The sequence below is a fragment of the Coenobita brevimanus genome, chromosome 58 (assembly GCF_032717465.1).
Source record: "Coenobita brevimanus isolate Jiangsu-jjx chromosome 58, ASM3271746v2, whole genome shotgun sequence".
NCBI classification, from domain to species: Eukaryota; Metazoa; Arthropoda; class Malacostraca; order Decapoda; family Coenobitidae; genus Coenobita; species Coenobita brevimanus.
The window spans coordinates 5,370,440-5,397,035 of record NC_137011.1 but is presented as its reverse complement, the minus strand read 5'-3'; the positions used below and the strand labels follow the sequence as shown (position 1 = coordinate 5,397,035).

General features: G+C 41.5%; 1 protein-coding gene across 1 annotated transcript in view; it reads left to right on the top strand.

The window, feature by feature from the left end:
• LOC145402543 (uncharacterized) overlaps positions 1 to 25,760 on the top strand; it is a 250,105-nt gene extending 224,345 nt beyond the window's left edge. Inside the window, exons 20-32 of the mRNA XM_080274548.1 lie at positions 5,761 to 5,787; positions 7,496 to 7,680; positions 11,826 to 11,977; positions 12,479 to 12,562; positions 12,973 to 13,285; positions 14,645 to 14,772; positions 15,435 to 15,619; positions 17,945 to 18,835; positions 19,117 to 19,362; positions 21,358 to 21,554; positions 22,128 to 22,273; positions 22,718 to 22,900; positions 23,268 to 25,760. Coding sequence (XP_080130674.1) covers positions 5,761 to 5,787; positions 7,496 to 7,680; positions 11,826 to 11,977; positions 12,479 to 12,562; positions 12,973 to 13,285; positions 14,645 to 14,772; positions 15,435 to 15,619; positions 17,945 to 18,835; positions 19,117 to 19,362; positions 21,358 to 21,554; positions 22,128 to 22,273; positions 22,718 to 22,900; positions 23,268 to 23,378 — 2,848 coding nt within the window. The 3' untranslated portion in view covers positions 23,379 to 25,760. The remainder of the gene's footprint in view (positions 1 to 5,760; positions 5,788 to 7,495; positions 7,681 to 11,825; positions 11,978 to 12,478; positions 12,563 to 12,972; positions 13,286 to 14,644; positions 14,773 to 15,434; positions 15,620 to 17,944; positions 18,836 to 19,116; positions 19,363 to 21,357; positions 21,555 to 22,127; positions 22,274 to 22,717; positions 22,901 to 23,267) is intronic.
• Positions 25,761 to 26,596: the final 836 nt, after the last annotated feature.

The following is a 26,596-nucleotide window of genomic DNA, read 5'->3' as shown; positions in this document are numbered from 1 at the left end:
ATTGGATGAGAAATAGGGGCGTGGAAGAAGTTGAGAGGCGGAAGAGAGAGTTATATGTAGAAAGGAAGAGAGAGGTGAAAAGATTAGTAAGAGAGAGTAAGAAGAGAGTGGATGAGGAATTTGAAAGGAATTTGAGTGTAAAGTGGAGGGACTGTAAGAAAATGTTCTGGAAAGAGGTGAAGAAAGTAAGACATGGTGGCAGTGAAGTTAGCACGGGAGTGAAAGATAAAAATAGTAGATTACTAGTGGAGAAGGGAGAAAAAGTGAGCAGATGGAAAGAACACTTTAAGGAATTGTTGGACATAGAGGATGGAAGTAATGCGAGTATAAGTGGCTGGGGAATGGCTAGGAGAAGGAGGGAGTTGAGAAGACCGGAAGAAATCAGTAGGATAGAAGTTGTGGAAGCAATGAAGAAAGTCAAATTGGGGAAAGCCCCAGGAATTGATGGAGTGTGTGGTGAAATGCTGAAGCATGGGGAGAGATAGTAGTAGAGTGGATGTGGAAGATGTGCAGATTGGCCTGGGAGGAAGGTAGAGTCCTGGAGGATTGGAAGTCAGGTATAATTATTCCCTTGTACAAAGGAAAAGGGGAAAAAGAAGTGTGTGGTAATCATAGGGGCATTTGTCTTCTTAGTGTAATAGGAAAAGTGTATGGAAGGATACTTATTGACAGAGTTAGGGAAAGAACAGAGGAATTAGTTGGAGAAGAACAGGGAGGCTTTAGGAAGGGGAGAGGTTGTGTAGATCAGATATTCATTCTTAGATCTTTAGTGGAAAAGTTTCTAGAGGAGGGAAAGAAGTTGTATGCGGCTTTCATGGATTCGAGAAAGCATATGACAGGGTGGATAGACAAGGATTGTGGGAAGTATTAAGAATACATGGAGTAGATGGGAAGTTGTTGAATGCTGTGAAGATTATGTATGATGATGCTAAGGCTACAGTGCATGTGGATGGTGAACTGAGTGAATTTTTCTCTTTGAAGGTTGGGTTGAAACAGGGATGTGTCATGTCTCCATGGTTGTTAAGTCTGTACATGGATGGGGTAATAAAAGAGGTACAAGGTAGGGTAGTGGAAGTTGGAGTGGCCCTGGTGAGAGAGGGTAGTGTTTGGAAACTCCCTGTACCGTTGTTTGCAGATGATACTGTGTTGTTGAGTGAAGACGAAGGAGAGCTGCAAGGCTTGGTGGATGAGTTTGGGAGAGTGTGTAAGATACGGAATCTAAAGGTGAATGTAGGGAAGAGTAAAGTGAAGGTCTTTGAGAGAGGTGAAGTCAATGAATGTACAGTGAGGTTGGATGGTGAGGAAATGGAAAATGTGAGTACGTTTAAGTACTTGGGAAGTGTGATGAGTAAGGATGGAAGTTTGGAGGGTGAAGTGCCTGAAAGGGTACAACAAGGAAGAAAGGTTGCTGGTTCCTTGAAAGCAGTGATAAGAAACAGGGAAGTGAGCATGGAAGTGAAAAAGTTACTACTTGACAGTATTGTGATACCAACTGTAACGTATGGAAGTGGAGCTTCGACGTTATTGGAAGGACACAAGTCAAGAGTGAGAGCAGTGGAAATGAGTTTTTCAAGAGGAACCTGTGGTGTCACATGGAGAGATGGGCTGACAAATGAGGATATAAAGGAGCGTTGTGGTGTGGATGTGGATGTGATAGGAAGCGTTAGGAGGAACACACTGAGGTGGTTTGGCCATGTGGAGAGGATGGAGGGTGAGAGACTGACGAGGAGAATGTGAGTGAGGTGGAGGGGGGGAGAGGGAGGGGGAGGCCGAGGATGAGATGGAGGGATGGGGTGGAGAGGTATATGAGAGAGGGGGGATGTGAGTTGTGAGCACAGCAGTGAAATGGCGGGGGACAAGGCGACGTGGAGGCGATTTGTTTGTGGCCACCCCTTACGGGATTGATGCGTCTGGCAATAGATAGATAGATTCTGGTGGAGTGCTATTTATGAACTTCCATGTGTGTGCTTATAGTGGTATTACAATAGTTTTGGTTTTATTTGGATCCTTTTGGGGGTTCTAACTTGTACATTACTTGAAGAGTGTCCATGTCAGGCCAAAAGTATTGAATCCTCATAAAAATCACAATTTCAAAGCGCTAATGTAAGTTATTTTTTAACAGCTCACATCCTTGAAATTGACACTGAAGGGTTAACACAGCAAAATAGCTTACCAACCCCATCCATTATTTGAATACCTTCCTCTTGTCAACAGATCTTGAGAAAAAGAGATATTGAGTACCAGAATTGAGAGAGCATGCCCTAATGTGTCTCTCATACTTCCTTCAGACATATAGACATTATTAACATGGATTTTGGTTTTTTCACTCTTACATTTCTACCACTTTGTTTCTCTATGATATTTACACAGTTTTTGTTGTCTGTACTCATAAATAGTTTGGTAATAGAATTTAGGCTGTGTAAAAATAACACAGCACATTTTCCTGTATTTTTCTCAACATCATTTTGTTTCTCATCTCTACTTTATTCTTCACTTTCCCCTTATTCAGAATTTGGCATTTAGCTCGTACATGTAGTTAGGTATATATTGTTTCTGTTCTGACTCAGTTCATTCTAATTCTCTCTTCTTCCATCCTACCATTCTCACTCCATTGGTAAGTTTAGGCATTAAGAGAGGGAGTTGCAAAGAAAAACTGTCACTTGCAACTTTTTACCTCCAAAGTTTCAGTGCAACTCTATCTTTCATCTTGCACTTTCACATTGCAGTATTTCAATTTTTATCTAACCCTCATTCTCCTTTGGTATGAACAGTAAAGATTTTGTTTTATAACTACCTGATATGCCCTCTAGTTTTTGTCATTTCCTTTGCATTTGTTTTCCTTTCTATCTTTCTTTTAAGCACAGTCTTCTTTCCTCACTCATCATTCTTTATTTCTCGTATACAGTAAACCCTCGATATAACAAACTGCTGGGAGGAGGCTTGGGTCGTTATGTCCGAAAGTTTGCTATATCTGATGGTCGTTAATAACCAAGGGATTACCGACCCAAGGTCGCTATATCCATGGAGTCGTTTGGTCCTACGTGTGCAACCACAACTTACTCTATGAAGTTTCACATGGAGAATTCAATGGTATATGTATTTATACAGCACATGTACAGTAAATACCATTGTGTATGAAGTTGTACATATAAATACAATGCCTATAATGTAATGTAGTACTGTTACAGTACACTTACCATGCCAGGGAGCGAACCTCTGCTGGATATAGCAACCAAAAGTCACTATATCCGGCGGATTTTCACTGTGGAAATGGTGGGTCGTTATATCCGAAGTTCGCTATAAAAGGGTTCATTATATTGAGGGCTTACTGTATTTCTTCTTCCTTCATCCCTGTCTGTGTTTCTCCCACCTGCTCTGATATTCTTCTCATCCTCTTATCTTTTCAGTTCCTCCCTCCCCTTCTTTCTTATATATCATACCTTCCTCTTTGCCATATACTCTTCCTTCTCTGCTTTTTTGTTTTTCTTGTCCTTCTTCTATATATCTATCTATAGCCCAACGCCCTAATCCCGCAAAGGGTGGCCGCAGACAAAACGCCTCCAAGTCGCTCTGTCACCAACCATTTGACTACCCTCCCCCCAACTCACCCCCCCCCTCATATACCTCTCAACTCCATCCCTCCACCTCATCCTCGGTCTACCCCTCCCTCTCCCTCCCTCCACCTCACCTACATACACCCTCTTAGTCAGTCTTTCATTCTCCATTCTCTCCACATGTCCGAACCACCTCAGTGTATTCCTCCTAATCTTCTCAACCACATCCACATCCACCCCACAACGTTCCTTCACGTCTTCTTTATAGTATTTTTTCCCTCTCCTTCTTCCACATGTTTCATATCTCCCTGCTCTTATATATCTCCTCCTCCATGTTTCTTCCCTCCCACTCATATTTTGCCCACTCCTTGTGTCTATGTTTCTTCTCTTTCCCTCTTCCTAATAATTCATACCTCCCTCTCGTCTGTATATTTCTTGCCTCCCTCCTTCTCTCATATTTATTCCTTACGCTTCTCTCGTGCTCTCAAATTGTAGTGATTAAAGGGCAGGCACCCTTCTATCCATAGCCAGACTTTTACCCCATCATTTAAGCATCCCAAAATGTACAATGTTACATATTCTTTCCTTTTTTTTTTTTTTTCTTGTCCACAGATACTGTATATGCCTTGTAACTCTACTAACTCACAAATACAGTTATCATTATTGTACATATTTTAATCAGTAAAGGATAAGTACCACAGCCACGTATAATGTGTGCATGATTTTGTCATGGTTTCAGTCTCTGCATAAATCATACTAATCCAGATTTGGGGCATATGGAAAATGACTCATTGTCTATGGGTGTGTCTGTGTCTGCTTGTTGTGTTTCTCTCAGTTTTCTGGGGTACTCATATAACAGTTAGTTCAGTTGAAAGACTGATGAACATGCAGTAACCAACTTGACTTTTACAGGAAGTCCTCATGATAAGTCACCCTTTTTTGACGTTGTTATGTGCCATGAAGTCCTTAGTAAATCGCAGAAAAATTGCTAATTAAAGATCCATTGGTACTACTGTACCTTTGAAGCTGATTTACTAATTTCCCCAAATTACAGTACCAGTAGGGTATGTGCAAGTTTTGGAACCCCTGTAGTATGACATCAGTCAAAAGCCTGTTTCCTTTTGAGTTCAACACATTGTAACATAAACAAAAAGTATGATTATGGAAAATGAAAATTCTTTAAAATTCACAACATAACAAGTGCTGATTGGCTGTTGACATCACCACTAACTAAGGAGTAACATCTTTGGAAGCTAAGAAATGACATCACTGCCTGTTACACATAGAAAGAATGTAATATTATGACAAAGCTAAACACTTTTAGTCACTTTTAGACACAGTCCATTAAAAAATAATCTTAATATTTTATCTCTAGCCATATCTAAAATGCATTGCAAATACCCTGTTGGGTGGAAGTTGTGATACCCAAAATACATTCCTGATATTGTATGAGGACTGCTTGTACATCAGTCTTATTATATGTGTGTTTGTGATTGTGTTCATTTGCATATGCACTGCTTGTTAAATATTGCAAGGCAGTATAAAAATAACTATTTGTGATGAGGACATGTATTATAACAGCAGCTTGTGTTGTGAGGCTATATAAAGTGCACTGTGTCAGGTGGCACTTAGAATGGTGAATTGCTTATTTATTATATCTATATACTGTATATTGTACAAAGTGTATGTACTACTTATCTATGTGATTTACTGAAATAATACTTCACTCTTTTCAACAGGTTATGTATTTATTCGCGTACATTGAAGTTCTTGGTGAAATGTATGTTAATGTAAACAGGATGTGTTTCTAGAAGCGGAAACCTGGGGCTGTTTTCGTAAAGGATCTTTGTCAGATTCTACAATTGAAATATTGCACTGTGGTTAATTTTTACATGAAATAATTTGCTTTTGTTGTATTTTTTTGCTTTTAATATTCCGTCTGGTTTTGTTGTGATATATTTCATAGTTACATAAGTGAAGAAAGAAATAAAACGTGCAGTCTTGTATGCGACTGTGGATTAAGAAATTTTATGAACACAGCTCCTGATACTCATAATATCAAATTTCATGACCTCAAAGCTTATGCACTAACCCAGAATACTCATACGAACCTGGCATAGAAAACTTGCTTGACTAATATTGCATAGGTATTTAGAACACTGTATGTATTTCACCATCAGTAACCTCTTCTTACCGCCTTCCACAGCCACCTAATTGAACGGACCTTCCCTAGGTATGATGCTGGGGGGTCATGGTGTTGGCTTGACATATTTATGTGTTGATTAATGTTTTCCTTCTTATCTTTTGCTTCAATTGTAGATGAGATGTTTAAGTATCATCTGCCAGTTTTGAAGTGTTTGTTATGCAGAGTTTAGTAAGACTTTATTTTGGTAAATCATTGTATTAAGTTCATCATTGTTGGACTTTTATAAGATACCTGTATACTGTACTGTATATATGTACAAGATACAGTACAGTAAGACCTCACTATAACGGCCTAATTGGGGCCCAAACCATTCCGAAAAATTCCGATAACAGCGACATCCGGACTTCCCCCTGCTAATCCGGACTTTTTTCGATATATCAGACATTAGTCCAGATCGCATGAACGGTTTTTAAACTGTTTTGACTACCATTGCAGTACTGTACTGTGTTATAGCTTCAGTACATTAATCAAATGGTGTAATATACAGTATATAATAATACTGTATAGTACACTGATAAACTTGTCTTTTATTTACTTTGTTGTGATGAACATAGGTGAAGTGGTCAGGCACTCCGGACTGCTTCTGGCTTTATCGGACTTTTTCCGATATACTGTATAGGAATTTAGTCTGGTAGCTCCTTGAGTCTGATAAAAGCAAATTCCAGTCTATTGAAGTCCATTATATCGAGGTTTTACTGTATTCTGCAGGCATTTTAGTATCTGTCATGAAGATTGAAATTGTGCAAAAAGTTTTCTTGGTAATTTAGTGTATGAAAGGTAATCATTACTATTAGTAGAGTACATACGATAAAGTACTTTATGTAATTGCTTGCATGTTGCATTATGTTCATGAGTTTGTGATGTGGCTTGTTTCTTTGGCATGGCTATTTTGCTTTTGATAGGTTATGCTGTATTTATCTGCTGTTGTAACTGCTATATTGTATCGAGTGAGCTGTGAAATTTGGCTGATAATTTGCAAACATGTTTGTTTTAGCTGAAATTTTTTCTCTTCTGAAAATTTATTATTATTCATTAAGATGATTTTATAGTATGAAAAGAAAGTTTATCCATTTGCTTAGCATTAGAAGAGCTTTAGTTTCACATCATACTTCGTTGAAAATTCGTTTGGCATTATAAATTTTATTTCATCAGTAGTGGTTGTTAAGAATTTTTTGCTTTTAACAAAAATTAAACATTTTATAATCAAGGGAACATGTATAATTCTTCATGAGGAAACTTACTCATCACAAACACCATAAGTTTCATTGCATTATAGTACCCATCAGGAAATTATTTTCAATCATAATGCATGTTATGTCAGCTATAATTGTGCATTTAGTATGGAAATACTGTACTGTTTCCCTGTTATCAGAATATAAGAAAATAATAGATCAGTAGTAATGGTTTAAAGTTTAAGAATACATTATAGTGTAATTAGAATTTAATGACATTCAGAATTGCAGATATTAAAGGAATGCAAAAGTAACAACAAATAGTGTAATTAGAAACTTTAATTTTGTAAGCTCAGCACTATACATGTAAATTCGTTTTCTGGATATAATTAAAATCACTGATTTCATAAATGATAAAGAATACTGATAACGTTGTTAACTCCAGTAAATTATGCACATATGAATAATAAATGTAACTGAAGGCATTAGTATCAGTAAGGAAACAGAGCATATTCCGACTAGTTTTTCTCTTATAATACTTACTCCCGCATTCCCTTTTCCAGATCCACAAAGTCTGAGAAACTGTACAGTAGCGGTGGTGGTGGGGTTCGAGAGGGTTACCATGCCTCACAACCCACCAGCCCCACACCACCACTAGCCGCACGTCTCCCCATCTCACCGCTCAACACTGTCCGGGGTTCACCTTATTACTCCACTGTCATACCCAGGACTGGAAAGGATGATGAATGTATGTCTTGGTTTTAATCGTTTACACATTTTGTGTTAGTATTAACAGTTGGGAGAAATGGAGATTGTTTGGCTTCAGTAGAAGAACAGCATGAGGAAGGGTTGATTTTGGCCATCACTCTCTCTCCAGGGAGAAGGCCCAATCCTGTAGTGGATCTCATAAGAACTGTTACAATGATAGATCTAATGCATGTATTGTAGATTTATTTGGAACCTATGGCCTCCAAGCATACAGGTCAGTGTAAATATAAGAAGTACAGTACTCTGCTGTATAATGCTCTGAGGTAATGAAACGTGAGCAGTAAGGGACACAAACTTTAGCATATTATAGTTAGAATGCCAGCATGGATATGTAAGGTTACCATAAATGACAGAACAGTGCATACAATAGATACATGGGTACTGAAAGTGGTATTGAGGTAATGCTTACAATTACAGCAGTCTTGAGATTAGTTTGGGCACCTGTAAGAGTGTCTGGATGAATTGCCAGACAGGTCTGATCATGGAAGGGAGAGCCCCTGTGGGTAAACAAGGAACATGAGGTCTTCGTTGTAAGGAGGCTTGACAAGGATACCATCACCTAAACAAAGTTGATTGTACTGTGCTCATGTGCCTCTTATGCACTTTCTCATTTTAGACTTAACCCCTAGGGGACGCAATTCTCCAGCCTCGACTGCCCCCCCAGGACGCTAAAACAGGCCTATTTTTCGACTTTCTCAAAGGTTAAGGTCCGTCAAAGTTTATAATAGTTACCCGACCCTGCCCTGGCGAGAAAGAAAATACGCCGCTCGCACCTGTTTTCTTCACAAAAATACGTACAAAAATCACCAAAAATCAATTTTTGGGGGGGTATGTATTGATGTTATAAACCACTGTAATGTGCTTAGAAAAAAAAATGGTGACAAACCCCCCCAATAAATGATAAATAGTACAAATTATCCTCCCCTCCCCACACCTCCATTCCCCTCCCTCCTCTTCCCTTCCCTCCCTTCCTCTTTCCTCCCCTCCCCTCGCCTAACTTCCCCTCTCCCCTCCCTTTCCCGCTGAGCTGTCAAATCTAGCTAGGGAAAATGGTCATGAACCTCCCAATAAAAATATGATCAAATAGTAAAAATTATCCTTCCCTCCCCATACCTCCAGTCCCCTCCCTCCCGTTCTCTTCCCTCCCCTCCTCTTTCCTCCCTTCCCTTCTCTCCCCTCGCCTAATCTCCCCTCCCCCTTTCCCCTCCCTCCTCCCCTCCCCTCCCCTCCGAGCTGTCAAATCTAGCTAGGTTTCGTTTCGTTTCTTTTCGTTTTTGAAGGCTCCAACATGTTTGCATGCGTCGGCATAAAATAAAATTTCTTTTTCGAGTGGGTTTCGAATAAAGCCAGCAAAATAATTGTGGTGTGCATATCTGAATGCAAAGACACGAATTAATTACAGGTAATGATTAAAAAACACGCGCCATCAAGCGTAAAAAACACTCAGTATTCGAGGCTGGGGAGGTAAAGATACTGCGTGCTAGGGGGTGGGGGTGAGGGTAGGGATGGGGGTGCGGGGTTTGGGGTGGTGGTGGGAGGTGGTAAGACCAGGAGGGGGAGTATGGGGATGGAGGGATAGGAGGAGGCCACCACCAGACACAAAGGAAGGCCCCAGTGGAGTACGGGGACATGGAGGGAGAGTAGGGGGAAAATATCCTCCCCCAATCATGAGGGGATCCACATGGGAGGGGGGTGATGTATGAGAAGGATGTGGGAGTGGTGGTGGTGGTGATTAGAGCGGTGGGAGGTAGGGTAGCAACAAGGTAGTGGGGTAGAGGGATGTGGCGAGAGGGAGATGGGGAGTACACCCCCCACCGCCTGGGTACGGGCCTGGGTCCCCCCCTCCGATGTGTCCAACATTTAGTTCTGATTGGTTAGAAGCCATCTGCGTCACAGTTAGGGTGGAGCCAGCTGCCGCCAGTTTTTTGTGGATGTTGCACGATCGGTGTTGCTCGTCCTTTTAAGAAATTGCGCAAAAAGCTCGATCGATGAGATTAGTACTTTAGGGGTTAAGTATTATGGTAGCATCTCATAAAATAATTCAGCCTCGTGTCCTATGTATGTGGCATAGCAAACATCGTCGCTCTTTCCCTGAAGGGTTTTAAATATCCCTCATAAGTTTTTTCTTGAGAATGCCAGTGTAGACACTAAGCCTTTTTTTTTTTTTTTTTTTTCCATTCCCCTTTAAGGCCATGCATAATATCCACTATACTTTCCTTTTTCAGATTATTTGATACAGTACTTAGTAAGAGAGAGCAAGAAGAGAGTGGATGAGGAATTTGGAAGGTATTTGAGTGTAAAGTGGAGGAACTGTAAGAAAATGTTCTGGAAAGAGGTGAAGAGAGTAAGACAGGGTGGCAGTGAAGTTAGCAGGGGAGTGAAAGATAAAAATGGTAGATTACTAAAGGAGAAGGAAGAAAAAGTGAGCAGATAGAGAGAACACTTCAAGGTATTGGTGAACATAGAGGATGGAAGGAATGCGAGTATAAGTGGCTGGGGAATGGCTGGGAGAAGGAGGGAGGTGAGAAGACAAGAAGAAATCAGTAGGATAGAAGTTGTGGAAACAATGAAGAAAGTTAAATTGGGGAAAGCCTCAGGAATTTATGGAGTGTGTGGTGAATGCTGAAGCATGGGGGAGAGATAGTAGTAGAATGGATGTGGAAGATGTGCAGATTGGCCTGGGAGGAAGGTAGAGTCACGGAGGATTGGAAGTCAGGTTTAATTATTCCCTTGTACAAAGGAAAAAGGGAAAAAGAAGTGTGTGGTAATCATAGGGGCATTTGTCTTCTTAGTATAATAGGAAAAGTGTATGGTAGGATACTTATTGACAGAGTTAGAGAAAGAACAGAGGAATTAGTTGGAGAAGAACAGGGAGGCTTTAGGAAGAGAAGAGGTTGTGTTGTGTAGATCAGATATTCATTCTTAGATCTTTAGTGGAAAAGTTTCTAGAGAAGGGAAAGAAGTTGTATGCGGCTTTCATGGATTTGGAGAAAGCATATGGCAGGGTGGATAGACAAGGATTGTGGAAAGTATTAAGAATATATAGAGTAAATGGGAAGTTGTTGAATGCTGTGAAGAGTATGTGTGATGGTGCTAAGGCTGCAGTGCATGTGGATGGTGAACTGAGTGAATTTTTCTCTTTGAAGGTTGGGTTGAAACAGGGATGTATCATGTCTCCATGGTTGTTCAATCTGTACATGGATAGGGTAACAAAAGAGGTACAAGGTAGGGTAGTGGATGTTGGAGTGGCCCTGGTGAGAGAGGGTAGTGTTTGGAAACTCCCTGTACTGTTGTTTGCAGATGATGCTGTGTTATTGAGTGAAGACGAAGGAGAGCAGCAAGGCTTGGTGGATGAGTTTGGGAGAGTGTGTAAGAAACGGAATCTAAAGGTGAATGTAGGGAAGGTAAAGTGTTGGTCTTTGAGAGAGGTGAAATCAGTGAATGTACAGCGAGGTTGGATGGTGAGGAATTGGAAAATGTGAGTACGTTTAAGTACTTGGGTAGTGTGATGAGTAAGGATGGAGGTTTGGAGGGTGAAGTACTTGAAAGGGTACAGCTGGGAAGAAAGGTTGCTGGTTCCTTGAAAGCAGTGATAAGAAACGGGGAAGTGAGCATGGAAGTGAAAAAGTTACTACATGACAGTATTGTGATACCAACTCTAACGTATGGAAGTGAAGCTTGGACGTTGTTGGAAGGACACAAGTCAAGAGTGAGAGCAGTGGAAATGAGTTTTTCAAGAGGAGCCTGTGGAGTCACATGGAGAGACAGGCTGACAAATGAGGATATAAAGGAGCGTTGTGGTGTTGATGTGGATGTGATAGGAAGCGTTAGAAGGAATAACTGAGGTGGTTTGGCCATGTGGAAAGGATGGAGGATGAGAGACTGACGAGGAGAGTGTATGTGAGTTAGGTGGAGGGGGGGAGAGGGAGGGAGAGGCCGAGGATGAGATGGAGGGATGGGGTGGAGAGGTATATGAAAGAAGGGGGTGTGAGTTGGGAGCAGGGCAGTGAAATGACAGGGGACAAGGCGACGTGGAGGCGATTTGTTTGTGGCCACCCCGAACGGGATTGAGGCGTCTGGCTATAGATAGATAGAAATAGACTTAATTTCCCTTTTCATTTCCAGGCCATGGCTCATCACTATCTTTGGTGTCATCATCATCATCACTGTACAGCTCACAGGAAGAAAAGCAAGCAGCAGAGATCAGGAAACTCCGCAGAGATCTTGCAGAGGCACAAGACAAAGTTGGAACCCTTACCAACCAGCTCACCACTAATGTAAGTTTTATTGCCTTACATGATTTGGGTATTGTGCTCAAAGGTGAGTGTGCTTAGTAAGACATGAAAGAAATGTGTTTATTATATAAAGGAAATAGCTTGTTTTGGACAGTCATTAATTAGTACACTCTTTTCCTCTGTGGGATAGTTTTCTGATGTGTACAGGAAGATCAAGGTTGGGCTTTCGTGCTGTGTGTTGATGTTCCTGCCCTGTAGTGCATTAGCCCTGGTACCTTCATGCCTAGTGATCTAGTGAGTTTGGGGGATCCAGTCAAATGTGGTCCCTAAGGATCAGTTTCTAAGGGGTAGTTGGAGTTTATTTCTCAAGCAATGCCAGTTGGACATGCAGGTGGCACTGTCACTTTGCGTGCGTGGACTGAGTAACCTAGGCCTGGTCTTCTGTGCTCCTGCTGGGACAGTACTAAATAGGATGATGGAGGATGGTAGTATATTTTCCTTCACGGTGAGAGATCAGCAAAGTTTTATTTTCTGATTTGCCAGGCACATGTCGTGGCTGCCTTTGAACAGTCCCTCACTAACATGACCAACAGACTCCAACAGCTGACGGCATCATCCGAGCAGAAGGTATGTAGAGCAGTGGCTTGTATAGGCTTGTGGGTGTCCACTGGGGCAACTCTGATTCCTTCAGTGTTGTTCTTTCACTTTCATGGTATTTTGACATTCTTAAGTTGTTGATAGCTGTAATGTAGCTGCTCTGTTCATAGATAATATAAGATAGTTTAATTCAGTTTGGGAGAGATTTTTTTTTTCTTAACTGAACATGTTAGATGTAACCTTTATATACCTCTTAATGACAAGAGGTATCCCACAGCCTAAACAAAATTGGAGGTATCAAGAATAAACCAGTAACGTACATCACCAAATTGAAGAGGTTATTGGATAGATTGCAAAGAAAAGGTGTCAAAATAGCCAACTTATAACAAGAACTTTCTCTGCCAAAACACCGACCATCACCATTTTTCCCTTCTCACCAGGACTCAGAGTTGATGGAGCTGCGAAAGACGATTGAGGCTCTACGGCAGCAGAGTGTTGACGCCGGGTTAACCGTGGCCTGCCTACAAAGTAGGTCTGATAGTCACAGCACAGACCTTTCCCCGTCCCGGCATCACCACCACCACCACCATCATCACCACCACTCCCCCAACCTAGCGTCCTGCTCGGCCCTCAATGTCGCGAGCCCCAGCAGCCGTTCAGCCTCACCGGATAAGAGCTGTCTTGATGTGGCGCGCCGACACACCTTCACCGGCAATTGCAAAGACCTAGTAGTGTGCGAGTTTGCTGACGCGGGTGAGATATTCAGTGGGAAGCAAGCAAGCAAGCGGGCAGGCTTTCTCCTCTTTCAAGCTTCCAGTTTCTGTTCATGTATTATATTCAAGATAATTCTAATCAGAATCATTGCCCTTTCAGTCAGTACAGTATATAATCTGTTCTAGAATTCATATCATGTAACGTGGCTAAAATCAATTCTGCGGTTTCTCCTCTAATCAAGTTCTCTACCGTATTCTGCTGCAGTATATTTAATTACAATTGCGTGGTCCTCAGTCTTCATTCAGTTTTCATGGACTTTGTTTCAGGGGCGGTGGTCAAATAGAATGCAGCTGAGAGTTAATAATGCATACTGTAATTACTAAACGTCATATCTCGCTACAGACACTGGTGATGGATAACAGGTTGCTCGGTTCCTCTTCCTCCTCCTCTTCCCCCCCAGTCTCCCTCCTCTCCCTTACTAAATGTCCTCCCAGTGTATATGTACTTAAATCTTTATGTGATGTTCGTGAGTGTTCAAGTTAACTGTTGTTAATTAGCTTAGTTTTTTTGTCACACTAATGCCATTTTGCAGATTTTCTCAGCACAATACTTACGGGTTACCACTTCACCCACCTTGCACGAATCTTTTCTTTGACTGTGTCTTTCTTGTCCAAGCTTGCTGGTTTTACCTATTGTTTTTCGGTATTTTTAGCATGGTTTTTATAATCTGGTTCATATACTTTCATGAATTGCACTGTTTGTTGTGTATATTGATCATTAATTGACAGCATTCATTTAAGACTGTTTATGCTTTAAGTTTGGAAGTCAAGAAGACTGTGTATTTATGTTGTGTTGTGATATGTTAATCGTCGAGTTTCAGAATCAATGTTGCAAGATAATTTATATAGGACATATATTTTTTTAGATATTTTTATCAGATTTTTTGTTATTCGCATGTTTCTGTTCAAGATTCTGACAAGTTGGAAAGTTAAGAGCCTCCAGGAATGGTGTACTCAGGGCTGGATTACCAGTAAGCCCTTCACCCCATGAAAAAACTTTCTTTCCCTGTATAAAATTGTTTGAAGATCACAAGTTAGGAGAATATTGAGCTGTAAAAAGTAAATAAATCACAAAAGAAGAGATGCAAGAAGGCCTCCTAAGCTGATAAGAATATGAGCATATGACTTGAAGAGTGTACACTGATTAGCTTCTTATATATCACAACCAGTTGCACCAAGGCCATCATCAGCACTGCTTTCATTTTTTAAATCATTCATTAATACAGTAGTAATACAGTATAAGTAAGTTTGCACATTATAAAGTGATATTTAGTAAGAGTCCATAGTGCTTGAAGGAACAAACTTTTGATCTGAATAAAATAATCTCGCCATCCATCAGGTGGAAAGTTGGTACGAGGGACGTCAGTGGAGTCTGTGTCCAGCATCTCATCAGCGTGCTCAGCAGCATCACACACCTCAAATCAAGACAAGAGTGATGGCTCAAAGTCTGGCAAGAAAAAGGGCTGGGTAAGTGGATGGCAGAGTTGGACATTATCATGCTTGATCTCAGTGCCATGAATTGTTTAAATGGAAGAATTATTCAGTACCCATGTTTGGAAATTTTGTTCTCTAGGGAAATATGACAGTTTTAGCCCAGCTTGAGCCCTTGTCCAGATTATATCAATACTGTTGTGTCTTGTCATAAAAACAAGAAGTCTGTTTTGTCCCAGACACAGGGATATGTCATGTTAGCAGATTACCTGTTGTTTAATGACAAAGTAAATAATACAGATACCTGTACTACATTCATACATCATTATGTTAATATTTCTTCATAGCCAGCAGTATAGCTTACTACTCATCTCCGATAACAGCTCAGCATTCAGTATGGAGAGGCAACAGATTTTGGCCAGATGAGAGTAAACCAGCTATAATTACAACAATACCCGTTATTTTACTTTATTTCTTTTTATTTTATATCTGTTATATTTTCTTACTGTAAAGAATACAATTGAGTACAGTATACTTTTTCTGTTTGCCACTTGAATTTTTCATACTTTTCATCAGTTTTCTCTTTTATTCCGTTTTTTCAAAGTAAGCACAAGTTATATATGCTGTGTTCTTTCTTGCACTTCTTTTTCCCCCAGTAAGTGAACATTCAAATACAAGGTCTCCCTTCCTCCTCACAGCTGCGCAGTTCATTCAGCAAGGCTTTCTCCCGAGGCCACAAGAAGAGCAAGGGTGGTGTAGGAGGGTCGGTGTCGGATATGGAGGGGTGGGAACGCAGTGGTGACAGTTCAGCCCCGTCCTCACCCCAGCTGTCAAGGGCAAATGGAGGCGGAGTTAGTGATCCAGAGTGTCAGTCCGCCACTGGGTAAGTTGAGAATGGGTTCATAAAAATACTGTATAGATGCATACTGGGAATGGTGATGATGATGATGATGATGATGATGATGATGATAATGGTGATGATGATGAAGATTTAGTGGCCTTGAATGGCAGTCAACTATCAGGTAAGCCAAGAGTGGAGTTCACACACCTGTCCTGTGCCTTGTCCTGTGGGAAGCAATACATCCACCCATCCACCCTGCTCAACCACCCACCCCTCCTTCCGAATCAAGTACTGAAACCCCTCGATTGAAGGGCTTAATGAAGGCCGTGTCCAGCTTTTCCAGTTTAAAAGTAATATTTTCTTCATCTGAATATTGTATATGTTATGAGTCTGAAAGTAACAGAAATAAATTATTAAAGATGTCAGTGTGTTGTAAGGGTTAATTAATTCATATACAGTTACTGTTTCGTTTCGTTTTTAAAGGCTTCAACATGCTTGCATGTGTCGGCCTTGGTCACCTAATGGCGGCTCTCCACGCTGCACGATCCATTGCAGCCTCCCTGTTCAGTCCCTTAACCCTAAGGTCACACTTAATGACCTCGTCCCATGTCTTTCTCGGTCTACCCCTCATAACCCCACCCCCAATATTAACACTTCTCACCTTCCTCACCCAAGTATCATCCCCCATCCTCTCCACATGTCCAAATTACCTCAATCTACCTCTCCTCATCACAACACCAATACACTCCAGTCCCAACCTACCTCTCAACTCTTCCATTGTAAACCCAGCCCCTCCAGGCCTTGGACGCAGGGACACACTGCACATCCACCTAATCATTGTCATTTCTGTACATCTGAACCGGCGAATATCTTCCTCCTTCACTGCCCATGTCTCACTGCCATACAGTATTACACTCCTAACACATGCTGCATACAAAGACCCCTTAGCACGTAGGGAGAGCCCTCTCAATGTCAGGAGAGGCAAGAGCTCCCTGAACTTCTTCCAACCACTTCTCACCCTAGCCACAGAGCTAGCTCCAGCCCCACCTCCAGCCCACAACATGTTTCCCAAATAACAAAACTCTTCCACACACTCAAGAGATTCACCAGCAAGTTCAATCCTTTCACGTCTGACAATCTCCACCTGCTCACCCCGGCACACCGTACACATAAAATCAGCATTATCTCGCAGTCTATCTCTGATACCACTACATCTCTTATGCACCCATTTATCACACACACCGCACAAGATGGAATTACTTCCCACACCCTTGTGGCAAACTGCACATGGCCCCTCTCCCTCGTCTTTGACAGTACCACCACCAACCCTAGATATCATCACTTTTGTTTTATCTGCATTTACCCTTAAACCCTATTGCCGCATACCATCTCTCCACTTCCTAAACCCTTCCTCCGCCTCCCGTTCATTCTCTGCAATCAACACCAAATCATCAGCATACAACAACTCCCACGGGAGTCCGTTTCTAAAGTCACGTGAAAGGGCTTCAGGTACCATGATAAACAACATGGGACTCAAGACTGACCCCTGATGCACACAAACATTCACGGAAAACTCATCACTCAAATCTCCATTCACTCTCACCTGGGTGTGAGCACCCACATACATGGCCATAACCACCCTAACCAGCCACTCCTCCAAGCCAAGCTTTCTCATTGCCCACTTCACCACCTCTCTAGGGACTCTGTCAAAGGCTTTAGTGCTAGAGAGGGATTCTTTCATGTGATGGCATGAATATAACTGAGGTGCTTCACTGCTTGGTTATGCAGACGTCCCCCAACTCCCTCCCTGTCTTTCAAAAGGAAGATAGTGAATTGCAAGAGGGGAACCTCAGTCTGCAGTCCACCATGTTCACATCCAGTGAAGCCGAGGGCCACAACAAAAATTATTGCTCCTGTTTTTAGCATGATAGTATGACAGATTGACACTGTCAGGCAGGTAATGTGAAATGCATATTTAATCCATCACGTCCGGGGGTTGTTTTCACCACCCAAACCACCAGCAAGTGTTTTTCTTAAAAATCACCATTATTTAAATCATAATTTCTTAGCTAAACCCATAATATAAAATTATAGTATAATATACTCTTATATTAAAGAAAAATGCCAAAAATAATATGTGCAGATTGTTAGGCATTTGAGGTAGAGGCAGGATCTTGGGAGCCTGAATAGTGTATGGATGCATGTCTGGCCCATGTCACTCTTGGTAGTTCTCCCTCTTTTGTGTTTTCTTTTTTCATATATTCTGAATCCTTCCTTACCCCATCACTTAGTGAGAAAAAACTGGGATGATGATGTGAATGATGTATTTAATTGTTCAAAGCTTGATTTATCTCTTTTCATCCCCAGCTCATCAGTTGACGTCAAAAGGAAAGAAGAAGAAGTTGAAGTGTTAAAGTCTCAGTTGCGAGAGAAGGACATGGTGCTCACTGACATCAGACTTGAGGCACTCAGTTCTGCTCACCAGTTGGAATCACTTAAAGAGACTATAAGCAAGATGCGCAATGAAATGGTGTCACTGAAGCAAGATAATGACCGGTTACACAGATTGGTGTCCTCAAAATCCCTAAACTCCTCACAGAGTTCCCTCCCGGCATCAGATACTGCAGAGCAGAGACTAAGCTTAGGGGAGGAAGTGACTATACCGGATGCGACAGATGTTATTCTTATTGATCCCAGTGATAAGGATGGTAAGCGTGTGAGCATTGCAGTGTTTATGGGTTGCCATGGTGACTATGACAAGTATATCAACCCAGCAGATGGAATGACTGCCAGTGAGTGTATTATTGGTGCAATCTCTGTGAGTGGTAAGACCAAATGGGACATGCTGGACAATCTAGTGAAGAGAATATTCAAAGAGTACATCCTCAGGGTTGACCCAGTGTCCAACCTCGGTCTGAGTGCCGAGTCTATCCTCTCGTACCACATCGGTGAGATTGCCAGGGGTCGTGAACCTCAATCCCCAGAGCTCCTGCCATGTGGGTACCTGGTAGGGGAGGTTACAACTATAAAAATCACTCTGAAAGGTGCCACAATAAATCAGGTTGATGCTCTGGCCTTTGAGACCCTGATCCCCAAGTCAGTGGTACAGCGCTACGTGTCGCTGCTGACGGAACATAGGCGCATAATTTTGTGTGGACCCTCTGGCACTGGAAAAACCTATCTGGCACAAAAGCTGGCTGAGTACCTGGTGACACGCATGGCCAAGGACCCATCACCTGGACACATCGCCACATTCAAGTGAGTCTCAAATTAACTTATTTTTTACCCCTCTATAGTCAGTTTGTTTTTACCTGGCAGATATGGGCCACTGTCGTAAGTTAACTGCCCAGAACAGTGCAGTACTGTATCTTGGTTGCAAGAGATTCAGTGAGCCTTAGTTATTAATTAGGAATGAGTCTTCATGTTATTAACTCGATCCTCCCATCTCAATACACTTGGCCTCCAGTTGAGCTGAAAAGGTTAGATATCTTCGTCAGTTTGGAAAAAATGCACTATAACATCCTCTCCTTTCCTCACAGCGTTGACCACAAGACTGGGAAGGATCTTGGAACATATCTGTCCCACATCAGCGAGCAGTGTGAGAGTAACAGCTCAGACCTTCCCCTGGTCATCATCCTGGACAACCTTCACCACGCTGGGGCACTGACGGAGGTGTTCAATGGCTTCTTGAGTGCCAAGTATACCCAGTGCCCCTTCATCATAGGCACTATGAACCAGACCACCTCATGTTCAACTACTAATCTGCAGCTACATCATAATTTTAGGTTGGATATTTTAACTCATGTGCACTGGGTCACAAAAGTATTGGTGCACAGTGGGTCCGATGCCTATCGAAACATTCGAACAATTGCTGTACATTACCAACAAACCATTATGTATTAACAGTGACTTTATGTAAACATAACATTTGCAGTATGTTTGCAAGAAGACATTGCTAGTTGGCGATATAATGACACTCTCCGACATCAGGGCGACAAGCGTATGGTAGGTCGGACACTAATACAGTATTTCAGTGACCTTCGTTCTGTGTTCCCAAATGTTTCACACATATCGTGCACTGATACTTTTGTGACTCATTGTACCATACTGTAACCTGGTCAGGAATATAAATAGGTTGCACTTTGAATTTAATGTGTTAGGGTTATGGGAAACAAAGCACTATTATCTCTGTAAGTTGTAAAAGTCTCCTGAAATGGAGAGAGTGGGTTAAGAACCTCTTTCAGTCTTGGCATGAAATGATGAGAAGGTTATGAGGGGGGCAAGGCAGATACAGAGTACAGATGGGGAAGTAGAAGATAATGTTAATTGACAGTGGTACAGTAGTAAGTAAGGATTGTGGTAACTCTCTCTTGATGCCAGTAGTGTGTGCACCCTCGAGGTGTATCTCCTATTACAGTATTTGAGGGATGAGAAAAGATTGTTTCTAAGGATTTCTTTTTTTCATTAGATTTGAGTTCTCTCACGTGACTTGAGAAATGGACTCCTGTTGGAGATGTGGTATGCTGATGATTTTGTGTTGATTGCAGAGATTGAAAGAGAGGTGGAGGAAAGATTTAGGAAGTGGAGAAATGGTATGGGGCAAGAGGGCTTTGAGAGTAAATGCAGATAAAAGTGCTAGTATCTAAGGCTGGTGGCAGTACTGTCAAAGAAGAGGGAGAGTGGTCATGTGCGATTTGCCACAAGGGCGTAGGAAGTAATACCATCTTGTGCAGGATTTGTGATAAGTGGGTGCATAAGAGATGTAGACTGCGAGATAATGCTGATTTCATGTGTGCAGTGTGTCGAGGGGAGCATGTGAAGATTGCCAGGTGTGAAAAGATTGAACTTGCTGTTGAGTCTCATGAGTCTGTGGATGAGTTTTGTTATTAGGGAGACGTATTATGTGGCTAGAGTGAGGAGTGGTTGAAAGAAGTTGAGAGACCTGTTGCCTCTCCTGACATTGAGAGGGCTCTCCCTCTGTGTTAAGGGATCTTTGTATGCGGCATGTGTTAGAAGTGTAATGCTGTACAGTAGTGAGACCTGGCCAGTAAAGGAAGAGGATATTTTTTGGCTTAAATGTACTGAAATGGCAGTGACTAGGTTGATGTGCAGAGCATTCCTGAGTGCAAGGCCCGGGGGAGCCAGGTTTACAATAAAAGAGTTCATATGTAAGATGGGACTGGAATGTATTGGTGTTGTGATGAGGAGAGGTAGATCGAGATGGTCTGGGCATGTGAAGAGGATGGGAGATGATAATTGGGTGCAGAAAGTGTTAATGTTAGGGTTAGGGTAGCGATAGGTAGACCGAAATAGACCTGGGAGAAGGTCATTGAGCGTGACCTTAGGGATCAGTAGACCAAAAAAATCCTGGGACATGGTCATTGAGTATGACCTCAGGGATAAGGGACTGAATAGGGAAGCTGCCAGAGATCACACAGCATGGAGGGTCGCCATTAGGTGGCCAAGGCTAATGCATGCAAGCATGTGGGAGCCTTCAAAAATGAAACAAAATGAAAGGATTTGAGTCCTAAAGAGAGAGAAAATAATTGTTTTTAATTTCTCCTTCTTGCGGAAAATTGGAGTTATGATTAGGATGGTTACTTCTTGTACAATCTCTTAACTAATTTCTCCTTTTGGCAACAAAGTTGCACATGAAAAATGCAATCCTAGGAATTCTCAGGCAGTCTACCATAAATTTTTAACCCTTAATCTTTGAGACTAAAGCGGAAAGAGTAATGTGTCCCTCTCCCCAACTAACTCCGTACTTTGTGCTCCCGTAGGTGGGTCCTGATGGCCAACCACATGGAGCCGGTGAAAGGTCTTGTGGGTCGTGTGGCGCGACGCCGCCTCACGCAGGTGGAGGTGGAGGGAGGCACCCGTATGCCACGCCTCCAGCATGTCTTGGATTGGCTCCCTCGTTGCTGGAGTCACATCAACAAATTCTTGGAGACTCACTCATCATCAGATTTCACCATTGGTATGTGCTGAGGTCTATGTACCTGTAATGTAATAGGCAGTCTCATACCCCCTTTGAGGGGCAGAGGCCCAAGACTAAACTACTGCATCTTTGTACTTTTGTTGGGTATTTTCAGCAGTTAGTCTAGATGTTGTGAGCAAACCTTGAAATGGATAATGTTTTTTAAATGTAACTGTAGAAAAAAATACTGTATATGAACCTTTTTTTTTTTTTTTTCAGGGTTTTCAGTTAACAGCTGATAGAAGTTTATTTACTCTAGTTTAGAAGATTGTAGATGAATATTAGAAATGCCAGAAGTACTGCTATGTGTCTGATGGAGGTCCATGGATGCATTGTGGTGGTTGACATGGTTCTGTCTTTTAGGCTCAGTTTGTACTACATGCAGTAAGTTAGAAAGTCATATACACATCAAAAACAGCAATTATACATAAAGTGCTGATCAATCTTTGGAAGAGGTTCATTGTTGAAGTTTAGTTGGATGTACAGTATATGAAAAAAAATATATATATATACCACAATTGTAACTGTCTATGGGAGCTTGCACTGACTGTGAAACTTGAATCAACCTTGCAGGGCCACGGTTGTTCCTGTCGTGCCCAGGATCACTGGAGGGGTCACAGGTATGGTTTATTGACCTGTGGAACTATTCCCTGGTGCCGTACCTGGTGGAGGCCGTCAGGGAGGGGCTTCAGATCTACGGCAAGAGAGCAACTTGGGAGGTTAGTTTAAATGTACACTGTGAGGGTTCTCTTACACTATATAATATCATCTGGGGGTCTGTCTGTCTGTCTGTAGCCAGACACCATAATCCCGTAATGGGTGGCCATTTGTCATTTAGTTGTTTTATGGGGAGGGGCATTAACCCTCCACCAACCCACTTGTTGACACGTAGAGAACCTGTACGGGTTGGTTATTTGGTTACCACTCAGTGTTGTAAATGGTTTCCTGGCTTACAGGAAACCATTTGACTTGTCACTCAATGTAAAGCCATGTGAAAAGAGAAGAAGAGTGCAAAAAAGTGACAGAAATGATGGAAGAAGCAAGAAGAGAGGAGGGCAGACAGAAAAAGAATCTGGAGGTAACAAAATTAAATATAAACCCTTCTGGAAGATTAGTTTGAGTGTGTTCTTCTTTTATACTAACTTGTCCCTCAACTTTTTCAGGACCCGAGCACATGGATCCGTGAAACCTACCCTTGGGGTACTGGTGGTGGCAACCATGCGGGACCCCAGGCTCTGTTGTCACTGCGGCCCGAGGATGTTGGATATGACACCCTGCCACCTGCACCACCATCACCAGCACAGGACAACTTCAAATCAGACACACAGGGCGAGAATGATCCACTGGTAAGATGATGATGGTGATGATGATGATAATTGTACTCGGCTAATAACTAGTCATAGGGGCTTGAATATGCATTTGGCATATTTTGCATCAGTAACATACAAGAGGATACTACTATGTACTGTCAGCTAGTGACATCAGTATTCACTTTCAATTATTAGATGAAGTTTGTTTCTTCAGTTTTTAATCAGTTTCCAATTAGTCCTGGTACAGGAGAAGGATGCCTTCATGTGGACCCCAGTACAAGGATGGTGGACTACAGGGAGAGGGCAACTTCTGATTGGAGTCCACCAGGTTTAGGTTCAGATGAGCCTGGGGTTGTAAGTATTACTGCTATTATTACTAATTTGTCATGACCCTTTTTTGCAGCTGAGTATGTTGATGAGACTACAGGAAGCGGCAAACTACTCCAGCCCACAGCAAGACTCTGACTCTGCCTCCCTTGAGAATCTGGAGAATCCTCTTGAATCAACTATCTAAAGGCAGTGACTGCATTAAATGATCTGTAGACTTACTTTCTTGTGATGAGAATAGTGTAAAAGAATATGTTGGTTAGATACAAGTATTATATGATAAAATTATTTCACAGTGGATGAAGTTGACAGTTTTTCTGTGGAGACATTTAACATGCGTAATAGTATCACACTTTACCAGAGAATAAGATGTTAATGTGATGAATAAGAGTCAGATGTCATACAGAGAGTCGATGATGAAAACCTTGTTGAGTCATGGATAAGTTCTGAAGAAAACTAGAAATAGAGAGATGTCATCAATATTCAGTTCAATACTGACTGAAAAAACTACAGAAGAATAAAAATAAATGGAACTTCCCCCTCAACTAGACTCAACTTTTGAGGGGATCTAGTCAAGCCTGATTGTTCATTTTCAGGCATGTGTGTTGTGTGTGAAGTTGCCTCGTATATTTAGAGTAAAAAAATAAACTGTGGAAAGTTTGAATGTGGAATGCAGCACATAGGGGAAAAAGGATCATGGTACACATCACTCTGATTCAATGCTTGATCATATTGCACCTACAAAGTCAGATGTTGCACAAACCTCTCTGCTACATGAACTACAGAAAAGCTGAAATATCCAGTAGTTTCAGTAATACATGATAGCACTATACTGATAATAACAGGTCCACAGTTTGGTGATAAATAGTGTGTAGACAGTGGCACCGTAGCCATATTTTTTGTTTTGTACCACATTACAGTTTCTTGTTTATTTTGAATGCACCTGCCTATTGCATATTTTGTTTCTTGCCAATTTTGTAGAATCCAGAGTTGGGTGTTGCCATTGTTCGTCCACCCATGGGACTTTCTGTAGTCATACCATGAGTCTAGCTTGATGAAATTAAAAAAAAAAGGCAAAAATGGACTCATTTTGAGAATTTTCTGGTACACTGTAGTTGTAAGAGAGCTGCTCCTCCCTGTCCAATCTTTCTCGCGTATAGAGCATGGCATTGGTTCCTACTCTGTACATTGTTTGGCATCTGTGTGAGAGGACAGTGGGTTCCAGATGATATTAGAGGGCCCACTGTCTTGATCCTATTATGTGATTTTTTTTCTTTTCTTGTATGACTTGAAAGGTAGCTCAAGTGTTTCCTTTTTATTTATACCATATACAGTATATATAAAGATAAATATATTTTTCTGGTGAAGTCGTCCTGCCTGGTGTCTGTGCTGTTTTGCAATATATACATTAACGTACGTAATTCTGAGACAATTTATATTGTATTTAGATTTCATATGTGCATTATTATATGTCATATACCTGTACATAAGTATTTCACAGTGCACAAATTATCATTGTGGAGGAGAGTAACTTCCATGTTTAAGGATCTTCCAGGTTTTTGTACATATTTATGAAATGGCTGAAAGCTTTAACGTGGCGTGCTATGTGTGGTAGTTTTAAGTTTCCCATGTTGTGATGGAAAAAATAATGACAGGGAAAAGTGTATTTATTTTCACACAGATTATGATAACTAATAGGAAAAGGAAGAGTGGAGAAGGGAGCATTTAATTTAATCCCCCCCACACACATGAAAAATGACGAGTGCAGATTGTAAGCAGAGGGATAACAGTGTATAGTACTTCGGTTCTTTTAGGAAATAACCTGTGCTGTAACATTAACGCCTTTGCTGATCATTCTCTGTGTTCCCTGACCCTCCTTTTGCATTCTTGTCCAGACCAAAGTCCAGCTGACCAGTGACTTAGCCTCTGTGCCTGAGACCTGGGGTGGCGTCAAAGTGTCTACTGATAACATTTTTCCATTTTTTTCAATATCTGGTCTTCAAGCTTCAATTTGATCACAGCTTGACCTATGAATATATATATATATATATATATATATATATATATATATATATATATATATGTGTGTGTGTGTGTGTGTGTGTGTGTGTGTGTGTGTATGTATGTATAGCATTACAGTGCCCTAGTTGCCAAATTCTAAACTATATTGTACTGCCTTTCTCTTTTCTAAGATATTGTATATACTGTACATAGTGGAAAGAGTTTGATTTTTTGCTGTTTGAAGTATAATTGTGTCCTAGGTAGTAGGCAAAGTATGTACTGAATGGACCTTACGTATTTTATCTAAATGTAAGTGATTTATTATGTCCATGCAGTTTCTTGTGAGAGGTTTTTTACATCAAATGCTGCTGGAGTTTTCTAGACAACAAGGGATCTCTACACCCCTCTCGGATATCAGGATAATCAATAGTCTTGCCTGGTGTTGCCTGTCAATTGTCATGTCTTATCACACTCCAATAGAAGCACAGTCAGAGAATATAGAACAACTGCTACCTTATTTCCATTTTTATACAACAGCATTTTTACAATATAAATTTCTTTTGAAGTACCTGTGATATCATTTATCCTTAATCTTTTTGTGGTAGGTGGTGGCGACCATCATTCACTCACTTGATGTAATGTTACCTAATTCCTCCTTCACTTTACTTTTGCTGTCTCTGACCTCCTTTCTTCCTATTTATCCCATCTTTCCCATCACTTTTTATTATTCCTCTTTCCTTCTCAGGTGGCTTTACATTAAGTGACAAGCCTAATGGTTTCCTGTAAGCCAGGAAACCATGTACAACGCTGGGTGATAACCATATAATCAACCCATACATGCTCCCCTGGGGGTAGGGGGTTTTTCAAGAATACTCCCCCAGTATCCCTGCTTGTCGTACGAGGCGACTAAAAGGGTTGGCGGGGGATTAGTGCCCCTCCCCGGAAAACAGCTAACTAAAAAGACGAACAAGAAGCCTCAGACAAGGACTGACCAAAAGATGACGACCAAGGACCGGACAATGGACATGGTACGGATCGCAACATGGAATGTAAGGGGTGCGAATGATGAGGTGAAAGAGAGAGAGATTGTCCAGGTGCTTGAGGGTGCGAAAGTGGATGTATGTGGAGTAACTGAAGCTAAATGGAGAGGAGAGAGTGTGAGAGAATGGGAGTATGGATGGGGTGTACGTGCAGGAGTAGGTGAGAATGAGAAGGCAAAAGAAGGAGTGTGTATTGTTGTGAGTAAAAGATGGAAGAAGAACATAAAAAAGTATGGATCAGTTGGGTCAAGGATTGTGTGGGTGAGACTGAAAGTTGGAATACAAATGTGGGCGATTGTGTGCGTGTATGCACCAACACAAGATCGTGCAAGCAGAGTGAGAGAAGAGTTCTGAACAAATGTGG